Source organism: Aquarana catesbeiana, linkage group LG06, assembly GCF_042186555.1.
Source record: "Aquarana catesbeiana isolate 2022-GZ linkage group LG06, ASM4218655v1, whole genome shotgun sequence".
Lineage (NCBI taxonomy): Eukaryota > Metazoa > Chordata > Amphibia > Anura > Ranidae > Aquarana > Aquarana catesbeiana.
In genome coordinates, this window is record NC_133329.1 from 228,801,383 (window position 1) to 228,824,614 (window position 23,232).

The 23,232-nt window shown below is 41.5% G+C and overlaps 1 protein-coding gene across 1 annotated transcript in view; it reads left to right on the forward strand.

Annotated features, from left to right (window-relative positions):
• The window catches only part of LOC141148056 (ectonucleotide pyrophosphatase/phosphodiesterase family member 7-like), a 185,960-nt gene that overhangs the window by 25,281 nt on the left and 137,447 nt on the right, over positions 1–23,232 (forward strand). The window contains exon 2 of the mRNA XM_073635210.1: positions 5,860–6,005. Within this exon, the coding sequence (XP_073491311.1) occupies positions 5,860–6,005 (146 nt within the window). The remainder of the gene's footprint in view (positions 1–5,859; positions 6,006–23,232) is intronic.

Here is a 23,232-nt window from a genome sequence, read left to right on the forward strand (position 1 = left end):
GCGTGATTCCAAACATGCGTGGAACTTTGTGCATCGGAATTGTGTACAAACGATCGGAATTTACGACAACCGTTTTTGTTGTCGGAAAATTTGAGATCCAGACGGAAATTCCGATAGAAAATGTCCGATAGAGCCTACACTAGGTCGGAATTTCCGACAACAAGCTCCCAACGAATATTTTCAGTCGGAAAATCCGATCGTGTGTACGGGGCATTAGTGTACGCATTGGCTGAGGAAGCAGCAGCACCGACCCCTGCTGCCTCCACGGGTAACTGAAGCTTATCGCAAATGCATCCATTCTTCCGTCCAGACATCATATGGACCTCTCAAGTACAGAACTGTTGTTCTATGCAGGCGGTCTGGAAACAAATGTATTTTGATCCGATATCCAGTGTCCTGCATGGACCCTGCCTGTCAGCAACTTGGAGGAGATGAGTGGTCTTCCCAGTGGCAGTGCTGCTCCTGCAGCTGACAGACTACAGTAGCCTAGCTGCTGTGACATTGACACTCTGGGGGGGGGGGTTGGACCCCCTGCTACAGAGTGACATTTTTGCCCATTCAGACAGAGCAAAGTAAAAAGCTCTGTCAGATTGGATGGAGAGCGTCTGTGAACAGCAATTTTCAAGTCTTGCCACAGATTCTCAATTGGATCTAGGTCTGGACTTTGAATGGGTCATTCTAACACCTGAATATGCTTTAATCTATACCATTCCATTGTAGCTCTGGCTGTATGTTTAGGGTCATTGTCCTGCTGGATGGTGAACCTCTGCCCCATTCTCAAGTCTTTTGCAGACTCTAACAGGTTTTCTTCTAAGATTGCCCTGTATTTTGCTCTATCCATCTTCCCATCAACTCTGACCAGCTTCCCTGTCCCTGCTGAAGAAAAGCATTCCCACAACATGATGCCGCCACCACCATGTTTCACAATGGGGATGGGGAGTTCAAGGTGATGTGCAGTGTTAGTTTTCCGCCACACATAGCGTTTTGCTTTTAGGCCAAAAAGTTCAATTTTGGTCTCATCTGACCAGATCAGCTACATAGTTACATAGTAGGTGAGGTTGAAAAAAGTCCATCAAGTCCAACCTAGTTTCTTCCACATGTGTCCCCCACATGGCTTCTCGTAAACTGCAAACGGGACTTCTTATGGCTTTTTTTCAGCAATGGTTTTCTTCTTGCCACTCTTCCATAAAGGCTAGATGCGTAGAGTGCGCGACTAATAGTTGTTCTGTGGACAGATTCTCCCACCTGAACTGTGGATAGCTGCAGCTGTTCCAGAGTTACAATGGGCCTTTTGGCTGCTTCTCTGATTATTGCTCTCCTTGCCCAGCCTGTCAGTTTATGTGGACAGCTCTGTCTTGTTAGGTTTGCAGTTGTACCATACTCTTTCTGTTTTCGGATGATGGATTAAACAGATCTCCATGAGATGTTCAAACCTTGATATATATTTGTGTAGCGCTGGTAGATTTTTAATCTACCGCTTATATGTAAATTTAGTGGGTCATCTTTTCTGTACAAGGTTCAGATTTAATCTATAGCTAAATTAGCTTCTGTTCCAACCTTGGTTGTGTTGCGTGCAGTTCCACTCTGTCGCCTGTAGATGTCGGTGTCACTACAGACCAGAGCTGGAAAGCAGCAGACTGAGGTGTATTGAGTGCTCTTCTTTCTCAGAAGTAATTCGGCAGAGGTTGTCCCCTGCGGTGCATTCTGGGAAAGGGTATTTAAGGGACAGACGCCATATTTCTTGGTCTTTTTGTTCTACCTGCTGTCCCTCCTGGCCGACAGGTATGTGTTAGGAGTCCTACCTCGTGGTCCTCAGGCCCTGAGGACTGCGATGCTGCAGCATGTGGGTGGGCCCAGAAGTCTGTCTGGGGCCTACTACAACTGCTGCGGAGATGTTCCTGTGCTGTCTGTCCTGCGGGAAGAAGCTGGACAATTGAGAAGAATCCAGGGGAGGACCCGTCATGGAAGGATCATGCGGAGCGCTGGTCTGGAGAGGGGCCTGGTGACTCAAATGGAGGACGCATCTTAAGTTAACCTACCACATAATACTGCTGGGTCGGCTTAAAGGTTCTGGTACTGTGTTACTGTTTACTGAAAACTACTACACCCTGTGGCAGAGGATCGTACAGTTTTGTTTCACTCAATTCTGTGGCAGAGACTTTCTGTTCGTGCTGCGTACCTGCTGCTAGGTTAGTAAAAGAGACCTATCCGGGCAAGCAAAGATTTAATCCTGAACCGAAGATACATTCATCTCTGAGATTTCAATTCCTTAGTGCTACACCAAGAAAAGGTATTTGAACTTCCCTGCAACTCTTCTTCTACCTCTTTCCTGCTACTTCTTCCAGTTATCTCCCATTAAAGCATTGGAAAAGTAATAAAGTGACTGGTGCCTACATTGTTAGATGATAAGTTCAACGTGGACTCTGAGCCCGGGTTCACACCTATGCGAATTAGATGTGCGTTTCCGCACATCTAATTCGCATAGCAGGAGAATGTGACTGGCTCCCTATGGAGCCGGTTCACATATCTCCGGGGCGGCTGCGGTGCGCACTGCGTCTTTGGCTGCGTTTCAGGGCCGAATTCAGGCATAGAATCGGCCCTGATTCGTCCCTGAAACAGTGAACAGGGACGCACAGCGCTCCTGTGCGGTCCGCAGCGAATTATGGTGTGAACCCGGGCTAAATCTGGTATTGGTGAACTACAGGTAAAAAGGTGACGGAAACAGCCCGCTTTAAATCAGCAGCTACACCGTGAGTTATTGCTACATTTGTATAACCTAACCCTGCTTTAACTACTTAACTACTTATCTTAATTTTTAAACTTGGTGTTTACATTTTTTTTTGCTAGAAAATTACTTAGAACCCCCAAACATTATATATTTTTTTTCAGATACCCTAGAGTATAAAATGGCGGTCGTTGCAATACTTTATGTCACACTATATTTGCACAGAGGTCTTACAAGCGCATTTTTTTGGGAAAAAATACACTTTTTAAATTAAAAAATAACAGTAAAGTTAGCCCAATTTTTTTATATTGTGAAAAATAATGTTATGCTGAGTAAATTGATACCCAACATGTCATGCTTCAAAATTGTGCCCGCTCATGGAATGGCAACAAACTTTGACCCTTAAAAATCTCCATGGCCGACGTATAAAAATGTCTACAGGCTACCAGTTTTGAGTTATAGTGTGAGACTTTTGCTAGAAGTATTGCTCTCACTAGCGGTGATCCCTCACGTGTGTGGTTTGAACACCGTTTTCATAAGCGGGCGCGACTTACACATGTGTTCGGCAGGACGGGGATGCTTTAACTTTTTTTTTACACTGTCCTTTTTTAAAAAAAAAATTGGGTCACTTTTATTATTATCAATGCACTCACTGTATATGATAGCAAACATTTATTGACCCTCTATATCTATTGTATACTGTATATAGGAGTCAAATCCTGATGGTGAGCACATTTTTGCACATGTGTGGCAATCACAGAGTGACTGAATAAAAAGCACTAGGGATGAACGATTTGATTTCTGCGGACACTTCAATTAACTTTTTAGAGTTTATAATCATATATTTTTGGGGCACATAAGTTTGTGACACTTTTAGGTGGAGTGCAATTTAATCACTTACCGACTGCCGCACGACGATGTACGTCCAAACTTTGGCGGCGGATATCGTTGTTATGTCAGCAGCTAGCTGCCATAACCCTGGTATCCCCGTTTTCGTGCGGCGGCCAGCTTTCAGACAAAAGTGGGCCCTGCGGCGGATTCGCCGTGAGATCACTTTTATCGGTGGCGGGAGAGGGGCCCCCCTCCCGCCGCGATCCGGTGCCCTCCGCCGCTTACCGGAGCCGTCGGTAGCGGCAGAGACGATCGCGTCCTCCTCTGTGGTGTGTCTGGAGACGAGTGAGGCTAAGATGGCGCCCACTCATCTCTATGACACTGCTGGGCAGAAGCGACGTGAAAACGTCACTTCCATCCACGCCTCTTAAAGGCACATTTTTTCAAATGTCATTTTTTTAAATGACTTTTTTTTTTTTAATTATTGCATTTTAGTGTAAATATGAGATCTGAGGTCTTTTTGACCCCAGATCTCATATTTAAGAGGTCCTGCCATGCTTTTTTCTATTACAAGGGATGTTTACATTCCTTGTAATAGGAATAAAAGTGACACCATTTTTTTTTTTTAAACAGTGTAAAAATAAATAAAATATTGTAAAATAAATAATAAAAATAATTCTGCTCGCGCGCAGAAGCGAACGCATACGCAAGTAGCGCCCGCATATGAAAACGGTGGTCAAACCACACATGTGAGGTATCGCAGCGACCGGTAGAGCGAGAGCAATAATTCTAGCCCTAGACCTCCTCTGTACCGCAAAATATGCAACCTGTAGAATTTTTTAAACGTCGCCTATGGAGATTTTTGAGGGTAAAAGTTTGACGCCATTCCACGAGCGGGCGCAATTTTCAAGCGTGACATGTTTGGTATCAATTTACTTGGCGTAACATTATATTTCACAATGTAAAAAAAATTGGGCTAACTTTACTGTTGTCTTATTTTTTTATTCAAAAAAGTGATTTTTTTTCCAAAAAAAGTGCACTTTTAAGACTGCTGCGCAAATACGGTGCAAAAAAAAATATTGCAATGACCGCCATTTTATTCTCTAGGGTGTTAGAAGAAAAACCATATATAATGTTTGGGGGTTCTAAGTAATTTTCTAGCAAAAAAACCTGTTTAAACATGTAAACACCTAAAATCCAAAACGAGACTGGTCCTTAAGTAGTTAAAGTGTTTTTCTCACTAATTTTAGATCACAGATGTTATAGTGATATGTTTGATATAAATGTTTTTAGTTGAGAGATTTATTAGTATTTTTTTCCTGTACAGAATATATATTCATATTTTGATTTAATCACTATAAGAAGTGGAGCACTATACTTTTTTATTATATAAATCATGTCAGAATAGACTGATCATTATTGTGCACCAACATAAGGGCCACAACTAGCCGGCAGAAGAGTTCTTCATGTGTTTGGGGTATATGACTCTTCTCACTGAGAGCACACAAGTGAGTTAGCCCAGTGTTTATTCTTTTCTTCTCATCTTAGTCGCTCACTTGGGGAAAATCTCTCTGCTTGGGAGCTCACGTTTAAATCTTCAGTCCTGCAGGACATGTGGGTGTGGTTTAACCACTTACCACCCTGCCTTTTGTCTAAGTATGTAAATTGTTGTTTTAAAACATTCTTTTATTTAAATTTCTCCATTTTCAAAAAAGTTGTGATTGTGACTTGGCCAATTGTTTTCTTTTGCCTATTTTGCAATTTGCATGACATTAATACAAGTTAAACACTTATCTCTTTAGTGTGTATGTGTTTATCTTTTGTACGACAGCCAGTGAGTCACCTGGCCAAAGTATTTTAGTGGTGTCAGCAGTAGCAACACTCTGCTCGGGGCTCAGTAGTAAACAGGGTACCCAGAATACTCAGCGGCTCCTGAGGGGGTAGTACTACAATTTCATTAGGAAAAAACAAACGAAAGTGTCAGATTTTCACAAGCGAGAAAATTAATTAATAAATATACCTCCTAGTTATAAAAAATTTGATTATATTTTCTTTTCAGCGTTTCCTCATGTTTGTTCAATTGGTTATGAAAGCATTTCCTGTGGATATTAAATTATATAATTATAATTACATTTAGCTTCTACCATGCTAAATCTGTGGATCATACAGCTGGTAATTTATTTTGTTGACTTTATTATTACTTATAAATTATTTTGTCGTAATGTAACTTTCAAGCACTAAAATATATATTTCCAATATTTAACATTTTTTGTAATTACAATCTTTATATCTGAACATTATAGGACGCTGGATGGAAGATCACGGTGTCACCCATAATCTGATGCATAATCCTGATACTCTTCAGAAGATTTCCTTTAAGAAAACACAAAACATGTCTGAATGGTGGGATAATGGGGTATTGCCTTTGTGGATTACCGCACAAAATCAGGTAATGACAAACCTGCATAATAATATTTTGATATAGCATGCAGATACTGCTGGACACTGTATTCAACTCCAATGAAAGATGAATGAAAAATTGGCTTTACCTCAAATCCCAGCCTATCGGTCATGCCCCTCTGACATGTTTCACCCACACTAGGCTTAATCATAGAGGACGATTAAGCCAAATATGGGTGAAAGATGTCAGAGGGGCTTTACAAATGGGCTTGGATCTGAGCTAAAGCATGCAGCAGCATCTGCATGCTATATTACATTTTGGAAGTGAGATTTGTTCTATTTCTGCCAGCGCCAAAATACAAAAAATAAACCTGTGAGACTGATACTGCAGGCTTGGAGCAGCGCTGATCTGTTATGATACTTTGATAACCGCGGTGAAAAGTAGTTACCGCTTTCTTGCTAAACAGAAAGCAGAGTCAGTGCAGAACTGAAAGCCCAGATTTGGCAACATAAGTAAAAAATATATACTAGTTAGATCATGTGGCGTTAAACAATCATTTTTAATTCTAAGTGCAATTTCTGATTGCACATATACAGTCAAAACCATACCCGCATATTTTTGTGAGTATTAATATGAATACAGTTGCCGTCATCCCCCAACAAAACATTTGTGGATAACTAATCAAATGCACTTTAACTTGATAGTTCTTCACTCCAACTTAAAGCGGAGTTCCACCCGAAAGTGGAACTTCCGCTCATCTGATTCCTCCCCCCCTCCGGTGCCACATTAGGCACCTTTCAGGGGGGAGGGGGTGCAGATACCTCCCGTGGGAGTCACGCCCCCTCCCGCACCCCCCCCCCCCGCTGTCTCCTGGGAAACACACAGGTCCCAGGAGATAGCGTGGACCACTTAGGACGCGCAGCGCGACTCGCGCATGAGCATTAGGGAGCCGGGAAGTAAAGCCTCAACGCTTCACTTCCTTATTCCCATTACCGAGAATGGCGGCGGCAGCAGCCAAGAGCCGAGCAATTGCTCGGCTTCGGCTGCCGACATCGCTGTACTCCAGGACAGGTAAGTGTCCGTTTATTAAAAGTCAGCAGCTGCAGTATTTGTAGCTGCTGGCTTTTAATCATTTTTTTTTCAGGTGGACGCCCTCTTTAAATGAAGTTAAACTCCAGGCACAGAATCCTAAATTCAAATATATTGCTCAACAATAGGTAAATTATTATAGATATGCAGATATCAATTTACTGTTCAATGCACATTTTCAGAAGCAAAACAATTTCCTACTACATATCCAATCCTGAAAAAACGAGTTCTCAAATCTTTAAAGTGGTTCTAAAGGCAGAAGGTTTTTATCTTAATGCATTCTATGCATTAAGAAAAAAAACCTTCTGTGCAACAGTCTCCCCTCATACTTACCTGAGCCCCATCTCGATCCAGCAATGTTGCACAAGAGCCTCGGCTGTCCAGAAGGCTGTCTCTTCCTCCTGATTGGCCATTGGCGCCTGCTGCTGTCAAACAAAGTCAATGAGCCAAATGTGGAGAGAGAGGAGGTGGGGCCAAGACTCGGCTCTGTGTCTGAATGGACACACAGAGAAGTGGCTCGGGTGCCCCCATAGCAAGAAGTTTGATGTGGGGGCACTTGGCAGGAGGGAGGAGCCAGGAGCGCCGGAGAGGGACCCAAGAAGAGGAGGATCTGGGCTGCTCCGTGCAAAACCACTGCACAGACCAGGTTAAGTATAACATGTTTGTTATTTAAAAAAAAAAAAAAAACAAGACTTTATTATCACTTTAAAAAACATTAAGCAATATGTCATTTGTGTGTGAAATGCATCAACAAAACATAAGCTATGAGAACAAGTTCAAATTTTGTTATATAAAGAAAAAAATAAATCAACAATCAATCTCACATCCCAAATAAGGCAGGAAAGACAGGCAGGTCAGGCACATCCAGGTTTTCACAAGATACAATCAATTAGGTACAAATTCACTTGAGATACAGATCCTACTAGAAAATACAGTCGTTAAGAGGTAGCAAAACCTGTGATCTGTACCATTGATAAAAGAAACTCCATTTACTGGAACTGTAGGTGCAATATGTAGGTGCAACATGTTTCAACATGTGGAACATGGTTCTACTTCTTACTAGACATGTGCAGAACAAAAAAAATAATTTTGTTTTGTTTTGATTCGTTATTTGCATAAATTTGTTTAGTCAAGTTTGTTTCATTCATTTAATTCATTTTCAAAATTCGTTTTTTTTTATTCATTTTTGAATAGATTCAAATTTGTCTAATTTGAATTCAGATCGATTCAAAAAGTTTTTGAATCAATTTTGAATAGTTTTCGAATTCGAAAAGTTTTCCAATTTCCAAAGGGAATTAAATATAATAGAAAATAAAAGAATAGTATCGAAAAAAATAGAATAAGATAGAAAAGAATATAACAGAAAATAAAATAATATAATAAAATAGAGTACAACAGAACAAAATAGGAACAAAATAGGATAGAAGATAAAAGAAAAGATTAGAATGCAATAGACTAGAGCAGAAATGATGAGAATAGAATAAAAAAAAGAATAGAATAAAATAGATTATAACCATCTTCTGAAATTCGAATAGAATAGAAAAGAATAGGATTAAAAAACAATAGAATAGAAATAATATAACCATTTTTCCAAAATTTAAATAGAATCAATTTGAATTAGGAACAAAATAGGATAGAAAATAAAAGAACAGAATATAATGCAATAGAATAGAAATGAATAGAATAGAATATAAAAAAGAATAGAATAAAATAGAAAGATTATAACCATCTTCTGAAATTTGAATAGAATAAAATAGAGTAGAATAGAATAGAAAATAACAAAATAGTATAGAAAAAAATAGAATAGAATGGATATAACCATCTTCCTATTCTAATCGATTATTTTCTATTATATTCAAATTCAAATTGATTCTATTTGAATTTTGGGAAATGGTTATATCGTTTCTATTCTATTGTTTAATTATATTCTTTTTTTATTTGTTTCTTCTTTTCTATTCTATTCTTTTCTATTCAAATTTATTAATGCCAACAAAGAACGAAATAGCGGAGATGTTTGCTAGACTGGAAACCTTTATTAAAGCTGAAACAGAAGCAATACGGGTTGACATGGGCCACATACTGAGAAGAGTGGAAGAAGTGAAGACAGTAGCTGAAAGACAGAGGACGGAGATGGAGAACCTGAAAAGCCAGATAGAGGAGATGCAACGGGAACACAGGGACTTAAGATACAGACTAGAAGATCAGGAAAACCGAAGCAGAAGGAAAAATCTGAGGATTAGAGGTCTCCCAGAGACACAGGGGGAGGGAGAAAATCTGCAGGAAAAGGTGGATCAAATCTTTGGAGGCCTTATTAACCCAAATGATAAGAGGATTAAACTGGATAGAGTGCACAGAGTTAGGAAACCAGCTGAGATTAGCAAGGAAGCACCCCGAGACGTGATAGTGAGGTTCCATAATTATCAAGACAAAGAGAAAATCAGGGCGAGCCTGAAAAACAATCAATCAGTGAAATATGGTGAATCTAATTTACAGGTATACCCAGACCTGGCAATTGAGATACGGGCAAGGAAAAGAGTCCTTAGACCCCTATTGGAGCAACTTAAAGCTCGAGATGTGCACTATTCCTGGGGGTTCCCAGCGTGCCTGATTGGGCGAAAAGATGGGCGCTCAGCAACGTTAAGGTTTCCAGAAGAGACCCAAAATTTCTGCCGCAGGCTGGATATCCCACCTGTAGAAATCCCGGGATGGTGGGAGAAAGTAGGAGGGCAGAACATTGCAGAAGATATACAAAACTGGAAACCAGTATACAACAGGAGAGGAGTGTAAACAAGTGTTAAAATAATCAGAAAGAATAGGTTGCTAAATCTTGACAAGAGGTGTCAGAAAATATGTGGTCTGAGATGGGGGGGTGTGGGGGATAATGGGCTTGGAGCCCAGAGTTTTGGGGGGGTGGACCCTGTGGGAGGGGGGGCGATGGGGGAATGGAGGGGGGGAGGGCCTGGTAGATCCCGGGGCGGGCTGGGGGATTCAAGGATTGTCACACTGAGCTCAACCCTCGGGGGGTCAACCGTAGGGCCGAGTGGAGAAGGAGAGGCCACGGTTAATAGGGCCACAGGGAGGCCGGATGCCCCCTCAAACGGGGGGGAGGGGGGTGGGGGAGTGTGGGGATGGAGGGGGGGTAAGGGAGGGGCAAGACCAGTACAAACCTCATTGTCTCCCGCTGATGGGTCCAGAAAGGCAGAACAAATGGTCGGAATAAACCTGGTAACATATAACGTGAGGGGTCTCAACTCGCCCATAAAATGTGCGAACATAATGGGCGAGTTGAGATCCAATAAAGCAGAGGTGGTCTTTCTCCAGGAGACACATCTATACCTGGGGAGAAATCAGAGGATAATATCTAGGGACTACCCGCTTTGGATTTTTAGTGACTCCCCGATAAGGGGTGCAAAAGGGGTGGCGATCGGTTTTGCAAGGGAAATTTGTTTCCAGATAGAAGAGAGATTAACCGACCCTGAGGGCCGATTTTTGCTTCTGAGGGGCAAACTAAATGGTGAGGAATATACTTTAGCTAACATTTATTGCCCAAATACCAACCCAGGTAAATATCTAATTGGAGTCTTATCGAAACTAGAGGGTTTTAGGAGAGGGAGGGTTATTGTGGCAGGAGATCTGAACCTGTGCCTCGAGCCGGGTAGAGATAATGCGTCGCGTCTTCGGGGGACTGGAGGGGTATGGTTGAATAAACTTAAGAAAAAACTTCATCATTGTCAGTTAGTAGATGTATGGAGGATGCAACATCAAAAAACAAAAGATTACACTTACTACTCCCCCGTACACGCGACGTATTCAAGACTTGACTATTTTTTTGTAGATCATAGGTATTTAGAAGAGGTAGAAAATACAAACATAGGATCTATAACATTTTCGGACCACGCCCCGGTGACACTACGATTAAAACAAAACATACAAATACCCTTTTTAAATAATTGGAGATTAAATGAAGATCTCCTTCATGATAGGAAAATTGATAAGTTAATAAAAGAAGAGCTGGAATTCTACTTCAGAATTAATACCTCAAATGAAACATCAGAATCAATAATCTGGGAGGCCCATAAAGGCTTATATCAGGGGGATTATAATAAAGGCGGGAGTGGAGAAAGAAAGAAGGCAGACTAAAAATTTTCGTGTGCTTCAGGAGGAAGTTAAAAAACTAGAATGGCAGCATAAGGAAACGGGGGAAGGAGGGATTTTGGGAAAACTATACGGAGCTAGAGAGGCCATGAGACAGCAGATAGAGTTAGAAAATCGTAAAAAGTATAATCTAGTCAAAAAAGAAAGATATATTACTGGAAATAGACCTGGTCGACTCCTGGCAAGGGCACTAAGTAAAAAGAAAAGTAATAAATACATTGATAAAATAAAGACGAAATCAGGAGAATTTAGATATAAAGATGTGGACATAGCAAAAACCTTTCAAGAATTCTATGGGGAACTCTATTCAATAAATAAAAAGGATAAGGGCAAAGAGAGAGAACAAAAACAAGAAAAAATTAAAAACTATCTAAAAGAAACTGGGATGTTAAAAATATCAAAAGAGGAGAGAGCATTCTTAGAGGCCCCCATTACAGAGTCCGAAGTAAGGAAGGCTATCAAGGAGACTCAGACAGGTAAGAGCCCAGGTACAGACGGGCTGACAGCATTATACTATAAGAAATACCAAGATTACTTAGTGCCAAAACTTTGTGCTTATATGAATGAGATAGGTGAGATAGGGGAAATGAGCAGAGATGCATTGGCAGCTAATATAGTGATGATTCACAAGGAAGGAAAGGATGATACACTATGCTCTAGTTTTAGGCCCATATCCCTATTAAACAACGACACAAAATTATTCGCAAAAGTAATTGCTGGTAGAGTAAAGCAAACGATTAAAAATGTCATCCACCCTGATCAAGTGGGGTTTATACCAGGCAGACAGGGAAGGGACAATAGTATTAAAACCCTTTTGATAACCCAGGAAATTAAAAAGAGTGGAGTCCCAGGACTACTGCTGTCAATAGACGCTGAAAAAGCGTTTGACAGAGTAGACTGGGACTTCATGATAGAGACACTCAAAGAAGTAGGCTATGGGGAGAAGATCTGTAGCTGGATTGGGGCGCTGTATACAAAATCATCAGCGAGAGTTAAAATAAATGGGACCTTGTCTGAGCCCTTCTATATGTATAATGGAACAAGACAGGGGTGCCCAGTTTCCCCAATGCTCTTCCTGCTAGCACTGGAACCCCTCCTTATTAGGATACGACAGAATCCGGACATTAGAGGAGTAAATATAGGTGGAATTGAGTATAAGCTCGCCGCCTTTGCGGATGATATTCTCCTCTATATAACAAATCCAAGAGTCTCCCTCCCGAACGCCCTGGCTACACTAGAAGAGTATGGGAAATTGTCCAACTTTAAAGTAAATACCACTAAATCAGAAGTATTAGACATAAACCCCAATAAGACAAGAGACTACGCATATCAAAAACATTTTCCTTTTAGGTGGGAGAAGGAAGCTTTAAATGATCTAGGAGTCAAAATTACAACATCCGTAGAAAAACTATACCAGGCGAATTTTATGCCGCTTATAAATGAGGTAAAATCAGAATTAAACAGAATACAGCAGGGGCAACTGTCGTGGGCGGGAAGAATTAATATATTCAAAATGGTTTTATTACCAAAAATAATGTACAAAATGCAAATGCTCCCAATCACACTTCCATCTGCATACCTCAAAAGACTACATTCAATGATATTAAGGTTTATATGGAAAGGGAAAACACCACGGTTAAAATATACTCAACTAATAAACACTAAAAGTAAAGGGGGATGGGGAGCACCAGACATTTGTAAATATTACGAAGCCATTGCACTTGCGAGAGTAGTAGATTGGGTTAAAAATAAAGAAAAACAATGGGTAGAAATTAAAAACAAAATTAGTAAGTTAAAATTGCACAAAATAATATGGTGTCCACCAAAACTAAGAAAATATAACATTGAATCACATGAAATCACTAGGCATGTACTTAGAATATGGGATGTTATTCACAAAAGGGAACACTGGGAGTATAATTCACTGCTAATGTCATTAAAGGATGTAGATTATTTTCCACCGGGGAAGGAAGAGTGGTTTGGTAAATGGCTCCTAGATGAGAATGTGCAATTGAAAGACGTAGTGGACAGGGGAAAAATCTGTTCAATACAAGAGCTTAAGAATAGAAGAGATAAGATAAATATCAATCCATGGTGCTATGGTCAATTAAAACGTTTTGTTGAATCTCTACCTCAACCAATTAGAACAAAAAAAAATTTACTTCCATTAGAGAAAATATGCATGGAAACAGACGAAAAAGGGGGTTTCTCTCGAATATATAAAATATTGGTGGAGCTGAGGAGGGCAGATACCTTGGCTTTTATAGGTAACTGGGAGAAGGAGTTAGGAATAACGTTAACAGAGACAGAAGTAGATTTGATATTGAAGCGACTCTTGAGCACGTCAGTCAATTATAAATTGCTAGAGTTAAACTATAAATGCCTAACAAGAATGTACATGACTGCAGATAAGATGCATAAAATTAATGGGGAGAAATCTCAGCTATGTTGGAGGGGATGTAATGAAATAGGGACGACGGCTCATGTGTGGTGGTAGTGTTCTGAGATAGGTATCTTCTGGGATGAGATTAAAAAATATATTAAAGAGATTACAAATTTCGATCTGCCAAAAGACCCTAGGGTTCTTCTGTTCCATTTGAGTGAGATGCCCACTAAGGCCTATCTCAGGACACTTCTGCCCTATCTTATAGATGCAGCCAAAAGCCTAATCTCTAAAAACTGGAAAAGAAAAGAAAGACCAACCATGAGGGAATGGATCAACAAAATAAATGAGATACAGGATTTAGAGTACTTCAGTGAAGGGATAAAAATGGAGGCCTATAGGATAAAGTGGGGAGTGTGGGAAAAATTTAAAAAATCTATAAGAGCAGCTGAGATATGGACAACTTGAGAAGTAGAGAGGGCAGATCCCGACCCAGGGGGAGCAATGGGAAACTAGAGAGAAATCGCGAAGAGGGAGGAGGTACAGTCCCGGGGGGGGGGGCGAGGAGGGGAGGGGGGGGGTAGTGAGGAAGATATTAATGGTAAATAGTTGAAATAGATGGGGGGTTTGTTATTCTCTGTGTTATGAAATAACCCAATCAATGAAATAGACCAAAAGCCATAATGATGTGATGATAAAAGGGAAGTATTTTTGAATATCTATTTGAAAAATTTATTCCCATGGTAAATCTTCTCGCTGATGTGGCAAAAAAAAAAAAAAGAATATAACAGAAAATAAAATAATATAATAAAATAGAGTACAACAGAACAAAATAGGAACAAAATAGGATAGAGGATAAAAGAACAGATTAGAATGCAATAGACTAGAGCAGAAATGATGAGAATAGAATAAAAAAAAGAATAGAATAAAATAGAAAGATTATGACCATCTTCTGAAATTCGAATAGAATAGAAAAGAATAGGATTAAAAATCAATAGAATAGAATAGAAATAATATAACCATTTTTCCAAAATTTAAATAGAATCAATTTGAATTAGGAACAAAATAGGATAGAAAATAAAAGAACAGAATATAATGCAATAGAATAGAAATGAATAGAATAGAATAAAAAAAAGAATAGAATAAAATAGAAAGATTATAACCATCTTCTGAAATTTGAATAGAATAAAATAGAGTAGAATAGAATAGAAAATAACAAAATAGTATAGAAAAAAATAGAATAGAATAGAATGGATATAACTATCTTCCTATTCTAATCGATTATTTTCTATTATATTCAAATTCAAATTGATTCTATTTGAATTTTGGGAAATGGTTATATCCTTTCTATTCTATGATCTGCACCATTGATAAAAGAAACTCCATTTACTGGAACTGTAGGTGCAATATGTAGGTGCAACATGTTTCAACATGTGGAACATGGTTCTACTTCTTACTAGACATGTGCAGAACAAAAAAAATAATTTTGTTTTGTTTTGATTCGTTATTTGCATAAATTTGTTTAGTCAAGTTTGTTTCATTCATTTAATTCATTTTCAAAATTCGTTTTTTTTTATTCATTTTTGAATAGATTCAAATTTGTCTAATTTGAATTCAGATCGATTCAAAAAGTTTTTGAATCAATTTTGAATAGTTTTCGAATTCGAAAAGTTTTCCAATTTCCAAAGGGAATTAAATATAATAGAAAATAAAAGAATAGTATCGAAAAAAATAGAATAAGATAGAAAAGAATATAACAGAAAATAAAATAATATAATAAAATAGAGTACAACAGAACAAAATAGGAACAAAATAGGATAGAAGATAAAAGAAAAGATTAGAATGCAATAGACTAGAGCAGAAATGATGAGAATAGAATAAAAAAAAGAATAGAATAAAATAGATTATAACCATCTTCTGAAATTCGAATAGAATAGAAAAGAATAGGATTAAAAAACAATAGAATAGAAATAATATAACCATTTTTCCAAAATTTAAATAGAATCAATTTGAATTAGGAACAAAATAGGATAGAAAATAAAAGAACAGAATATAATGCAATAGAATAGAAATGAATAGAATAGAATATAAAAAAGAATAGAATAAAATAGAAAGATTATAACCATCTTCTGAAATTTGAATAGAATAAAATAGAGTAGAATAGAATAGAAAATAACAAAATAGTATAGAAAAAAATAGAATAGAATAGAATGGATATAACCATCTTCCTATTCTAATCGATTATTTTCTATTATATTCAAATTCAAATTGATTCTATTTGAATTTTGGGAAATGGTTATATCCTTTCTATTCTATTGTTTAATTATATTCTTTTTTTTATTTGTTTCTTCTTTTCTATTCTATTCTTTTCTATTCAAATTTATTCTATTTCAAATTCGAATTTCTGAAGATCGTTATATTCTTTCTATTCTATTCTGGGTTTTTTTTTTATATTATTCTGTTTTTTCTATTCTATTCTAATCTATTCTTTTTTATTCTATTCAAATTCAAATTGATTCTATTTGAATTTTGGGAAATGGTTATATTCTTTCTATTCTATTGTTTTTTTTAATTCTATTCTTTTCTAGTCTATTATAGTCTATTCTATTCTTTTTTTTCTATTCTACTATTTTCTTATGTATATAAATTCAAATGTATTCTATTTGAAATTCGAATTTCAGAAGATGGTTATATTATTTCTATGTTATTCTATTCTATTGTTTTCTATTATATTCTAGTCTATTCTATTCTTTTATTTTCTATTCTATTTTGTTCTGTTTTACTCTATTGTATTCTATTCTTTTATCTTCTGTTATATTATTTTCTGTCTATGTTTTTCTCTATTCTATTCCTTTCTTTTGTATTCTATTTTATTATCTTTGGAAATTGGAAAAACATTCGAAAACATTTTGAATTTGAAAACTATTTGAATTTGAAAACTTTTCGAATTCTAAAAGTATTCAAAAATGATTTGAATTCGAATTTCATCCAAATTCTTTTTTTCGTTATTTCAGATTTGTTTAAATTTGGTACTATTGTAATTCGGAAACTCTGATACATCCAAATTTCCAAAAAATTAAAATTTGTCCAAATTACAATTCGGAACGAAACGAACCGCACATATCTACTTTTTACATGTCACAATGAGTTCCGTAGCCATCAGTACTTGCAGTATACACAACAGTCCACAATCTACACTCAACAGAGTGAGGCATTTGGCTGGAGACCTATTCAGCTATGCCAGTTAATAATACTGTGGAAATAGACTCTGCTTTCAAAGAGTTGCAGTAAAAGGTGAATAATAATAAAAGCCATGCTCTGGTGGGGATATAGGTTTGAATACTTTATTTGTAAAAATAAAAAGGCCATCTAAAGAGTTAAGATTTGCTAAACTTAATGCTTTGGATACCCGTGGGGTTTTTGAATGCTTATCTTGGAATGTCATATAACCTTAGTACTCACTTTGTGTGATTAATGTGCTTATTTTTTTGATTGAAAATGTATACTTTATTTTGCAAGAAAATATACAAAAAACAAATACTTAAACAGGGTACATTCTGTACTGTGACGCAGCGCATAAATACACTACATAACAATACATTGCCAAGCATACAAATAAATTACATTCATCCTGCGGTATGATGCCTAATGTGTTGTGCAGAGTAGTAATACCCCGAAACATCAAACATCACATCATGCATGACGCCGCATTACCCTGAAAGCAGTACTTAAAAAAACATTTCACAAAAAGTCCAGTTATACAGTCAAATAACATTCAAATGGGCAACGGGTGTGATGGGGGGGGGGGGGGTGGAGAAGGTGGGGTAGGGGAGGGAGTAAAGAGTTCACAGGCCCGAAGCTTTATTTGAACTGCCAAAGGATACACGGGTGGGAGGGGGGGGGGGGGAATCTTCAGACCTCCTCTTCCTCCTTGAAGTCCATCAAGTGATAGTCTCTGAGCAGACTGTGAACCAGTCTGCGGCAGTCCTCGATGGACATCCTCTCCCGCTGGTGGATGAGGCGCTTTCTGGCGCACCATAAAGCGTCCTTAAAGCAGCACAGCACCCGCCAGGCACCGTCAATGTCCTCCTGTGAATGAGTTCCACAGAAGAGTCCGTTCAACACACCAAAGTGTGTGATAGCAGTCTGTGGTACAAAGTCTTTGAGGTCAGGTTCCAAGGCCCTCAACAGGTCCTGTGCAAAGGGACACTCCCAGAAAACATGCAGAGCAGTTTCCTCCTGGATGATGCAAAAGGGGCAGTGCCTGTATCTGCACAGGTTTCTGGCATGCATGAATGTCCTGAGTGGCAACCCCCCTTGGATTGCCATCCACGCCAGATCTTTGTGCCTGTTGGTGAGTCTCTTTGAAGAAACATTCCTCCAGACCACTTTACAAGTGGCTGAAGGGAGGCCTGGAACAGTCTCATCAATGTCCGATGCTCTGATCAACTTGTGGATAGTTTTTGGCTTCCACAAGTCGGGCTTCACTCCATGTAGCCCCAGCTCCTTAATAAACTTGAAGGTGTCCAAGTAGTACCAAGGGGTGTCCCAGTTGTAGGGGATGGAGCTGTCCCATTTGTCCCAGCCTAGGGTCCTCCATAGAGGCAGGAGGAAAAAACGGGACATAGAGTTACCACCAGAGTCCACAGTTCTGTCCACCAATGTCCTGCGGATGCAGTTACAAGCAAAGCACACCCTCAATAGTGTAGCGATGTCGGGCACGCCCTTACCGCCCTTGAGGGGTTCCTTGAACATAACCACCCGCTTCACTCTGTCCATTTTGGAGCTCCAGATGAAGTGAAACACCGCCCTGGTGATGGCCTTACAGGTGTTGACCCGAGGGGGCCAGGCCTGGGCGAGGTACTGCAACACAGGGAGGATCTCGCTGCGGAGTACCAGTGTTTTGCCTTCGATGGTGAGTTCTCTGAGGCTCCAAAGTCCAAACTTCTGTCGCATCTTTGACAGTCTTTCCTCCCAGGACTTCAGGGCTGCGCCCTCAGCTCCAAACCAGACCCCAAGGATTTTGATGAAGTCCGTCTTGACGCTGAAAGGAATTGGTGCAGAAGAAGGCAGGAACCACTTTCCAAAGAGCATGACTTCTGACTTCCCGCAGTTGACCTTTGCCCCTGAAGCTTGGCCGAAGTCCTCACAGGTCTGGGCGAGTGTGTCGATGGAGCGCCGATCAGCACAGAACACCGTCACGTCGTCCATGTAGAGTGAGCACTTGACCTCCCGTCTGTCCGGTCCTGGTGCGGTGATCCCTCTGATCTCTGGGTTCCGTCTGATGCTTCGGGCGAAGAGCTCTATACAACAAACAAAAAGCAGAGGTGAGAGAGGGCAGCCTTGTCTGACCCCAGACAAGATTGGAAAGGGGTCAGTTTTCCAGCCATTAACCAGCACCAAACTAGAAATGTCAGTGTACATCACATTCACATACGAACAAAACATTTCCCCAAGACCAAACCTGCGCAGAGCTCTGCACATAAACTCATGGGAGACACGGTCGAAGGCCTTCTCCTGGTCAAGACTGACCAGGGCCGCGTGCACACGGCGGCCATGAATGTACTGGACCGAGTCCCGGACAAGCGCAAGGCTGTCCGCAATCCTGCGACCAGGAATGCCGCAAGTCTGATCCGGGTGGATGATCTGTCCGATGACAGACTTCAGCCTGTTGGCCAGGACCTTGGCGAGGATTTTGTAGTCCACGTTCAGAAGAGAGATCGGACGCCAATTTTTAAGATCCGATCTCTCCCCCTTCCGCTTATACAAAATCGTGATCATCCCCTCCCTCAGCGACGGAGGCATTCTGCCCTCCACCACCATCTCCTCGTACAGCTCGAGCAGGTCCGGGCCCACGAGATCCCACAGTGCTACATAGAGCTCAACTGGGAGACCATCGCAGCCCGGGGTCTTGCCTCGCCTAAAGGATTTAGCGGCAGAGTGCAGCTCCTCCAGCACCAAGGGGGCGTTGATGGTTGATGAACCTGCAGGATCAATTTGGTTAGAGATACCTGACAGGAACCTGTCGGCCGCCTGTGTGTCCGTTTCTTTCGGGGAGTAGAGGTTGGTGTAGTAGTCGCTGACCACTTGCATCACAGCCTTCTTCCCCTTCTGGAGTGTTCCGGTCTCGTCGCGCAACTCTGACAAGGGTGTGTGTCCTGAGTGAAGTTTCCTGAAAAAGAAAGAATTACACTTCTCACCTTTCTCAAGATTCTCCACCTTGGCGCGGAAGACAATGTGCCTGGATTCTTCCTCGAGGTGTCCTTTCAGGCTCCTCTTGGTGTCCTCCAGGTCCTGCCTAACGTCCCAGCCACAGTGCTGAAGGTCCTGCAGGGACTGCAACTGACGCTGCAGTCTCCTGAGTTCCCTCCTCCTGGCACACACACGCTGGCGTCCCCTTGCCTGAAAGAAGCTATGCAGCTTAACCTTCACAAACTCCCACCAGTCACTTACTCTTCCGAAGAATCTCTTTTCCTCCGTCCAGGTGGCATAGGCCTCTCGGAGTTCCCCCATCAATTCCTCGTTTTCCAGCAGGGTGCTATTCAGCTTCCAGGAACCCAGTCCGCGGGCAAAGCCCTCGCCCAGGTCACCCCGAAAGTGAATAGCCCTGTGGTCAGAGAAAAAGCAGGGGACCATGGAGAATTCCCGATGCTTGACTGTTCTTGAAGTGAGCACGAAGTCAATCCTGGAACGCACAGATCCATCGGGTCGGCACCACGAATAGTTCACGGTCCCTTTCATTATGGATCCCACGGCGTCCTGCAAGGAGGCCTCCGAGATCATCTCCTTGAGCAGCCTAGAAGTAGCATCAAGTTTTGCGTATATGCTGGAGCTGCGCCCATCCTCCTCGCTCGGACAGTAAAAATCACCGCCGATCACTACTGTTCTGGTGGTGACGAGTTGGGTCCGCAGGGTCTGGAAGAGTTCCAGCCGCGCATTCTTGTCTGGGGGGGCATACACGTTGATGAGCCTAACTGGCTCTTCTACCCACGAGCCGTCTATGACCAAAAGACGGCCACAGACTAGCTCATGGATAGAGTCAACCGTGAAACGCCCACCCCTGACCAGAATGGCTACGCCTGCAGACTTGCAATCGCCACCCCCGGACCAGTAGGAGGGACCAAGGGTCCACTGGGAGGACAGATGGGTGTACCTCCTCAAGGGGGGAAGGGCGCACTCCTGAAGCATGTAGACATCACTCTGCTGACTTGAAAGAAAGGTCAGGACCGCTTGCCTTCTAGATGTATCCTTGATACTCCTCACATTAATGGAAAAGATTGAGATCTCAGCCATAATGAAAAAGGGTATGAGGGTCTAGTTAACAAGGGTCCGAACTTACCTCCCCGGAGGGGGGGGTGGCTCTTCCGTTGCGTCTTCTGCCTGTCCTGTGTTCTGGGCCAGGCCCAGCTCCTCAAGGACAGACTCCATCATCTGCTGGCTGATGTGGACGTCGGGGGGGAGGTCATGCTCGGGGTTGACCACGATCTCCTCCCCTTCCCCCTCCTCGCCTGCAGACTCTAGGTCCTCCACTACTTGCTCGGGTCCATCGCTGTCGCGTTGGACCCCGTTGGGCCGTTTGGTGGAGGTGGCAGGTTCCTCAGCTGTTGGGCTCTCTGGCTTACGTTTCCGGCTTCCTCTTGGGCCACTGGTGGGGGTGGGAGGGTGGGGAAGTCCTCCAGGGAGGACAGGTTGGGGGGGGAAGGGGTGGGGAGGGGCTCCTCCGGCACAGAGGGGGTGGGTGGGGGTGTGCTGGAGGTAGGGGATGGGGCAGGGGCAGGAGGGGCAGGGGCAGGTGGGGCGGGAGTGGACTTTCGAGGTTCTTTTGGTTTTTCTGGCAGCTTTTTCCCGGATGGCTTACCCTGGCTTACGGCTCCAGCGTAGGTCCGGGTCCTCTGGGGGCAGTGTCTGAAGACATGCTTTGCCAATCCGCAAAAGTTGCAGGCTTTGGACCTCGGACAGTCCTTGGTCTCGTGGCCTGTCACCCTACAGAACTTGCAAGCGAGTTCTGTACAATCCTTCCCTATGTGTCCCGGCTGCCCACACTTGTTACAGTTGTAGGGTATGCCGGGGTAGAAGAGGATTCCTGCGGAGGATCCCAGGGAGAAGAAAGGCTGCAGGTGCTGGATGTCCCCCGAAGGGTCTTTCCTCAGTTTGCAGAGCACAGACCACTTACCTATCCAGAAGCCGTTGGCATCGAAGATTTGGATCGGGTCCTTCACCACGGTGCAGAACCTCTGGAGGTAGGTGGCTATGTCCTTTCCACTGGTATGGGGTTCCTCATGGCCACTGTCACCCGCTTTTCATCCCGTGTTATGGGGCAGTTCGCAGTGAACTTCCGGAAAGGGGATTCAGGGCCACTGGTCTTCACCATCTCCCAGTATCTTCTGCAGACCTGGAACGACACAAAAGTTATAAAGAATATACCTCTTGTGAAGGCCTGCACAGAAAGCGTCTCCGCTTTGCTGAACCCCTGTTCCAGGATCATCTTCTTTCCAAAGATCTCCGGGGTCATGTCGGGGACTCTTCCGTCCACCTCCTTCAGCTGCAGCACGACCGTCTGCTTCATCCATGGCTCCAAAGCTGGGAGCCCGTCTGCAGGCTGGTCTGGCTTGGCTGGTCCTGGTCGGCTGGTGCCGGCTGGGGTAGGGGCGGGGGTTGAGGCAGCGGCATTCCCGGGCTTGGAGGAAGTGGCTGGAACGGGGTTCTTCTTCTCTTTTCCGGTCTTCTTTTCGCTCTTCCCCATCGTCAAGGATTTGGATGTCGCTTCAGATGTTTCTTAGGCGGCTTCCTTCTGGTTCCTCGACGTCTTCGCTCTTTTTCGTAGCCTTTACAAAGGCTCTAGCATCTACTGCCCGGAGGTAGTAATGCGGAGTGGGGGAGGAGGGAAGACCGCAATCTCGTTCCCTGTGGGGGCTAAGCCTCTAACCCAATAGCAGCAGGTAGGTGAAGCTGAATTTAATCAACGATCCTACCAGGCCGAGCAGAGGATACCCCACAAGGACCAATTAGCTTGGATAGATGCAAGTGGTTCTCAACGTCCTAGCTGTGAAGCAGAGACACCCCTAAGGGCTAAAGTCTATACTACACTTGATCTTAGCCAAAAGGCCGAGAAGCGATCGAACAGATTAGAATGCAATAGACTAGAGCAGAAATGATGAGAATAGAATAAAAAAAAAATAGAATAAAATAGAAAGATTATAACCATCTTCTGAAATTCGAATAGAATAGAAAAGAATAGGATTAAAAAGCAATAGAATAGAATAGAAATAATATAACCATTTTTCCAAAATTTAAATAGAATCAATTTGAATTAGGAACAAAATAGGATAGAAAATAAAAGAACAGAATATAATGCAATAGAATAGAATAGAAATGAATAGAATAGAATAAAAAAAAGAATAGAATAAAATAGAAAGATTATAACCATCTTCTGAAATTTGAATAGAATAAAATAGAGTAGAATAGAATAGAAAATAACAAAATAGTATAGAAAAAAATAGAATAGAATAGAATGGATATAACTATCTTCCTATTCTAATCGATTATTTTCTATTATATTCAATTCTATTTGAATTTGAAAACTTTTCGAATTCTAAAAGTATTCAAAAATGATTTGAATTCGAATTTCATCCAAATTCTTTTTTTCGT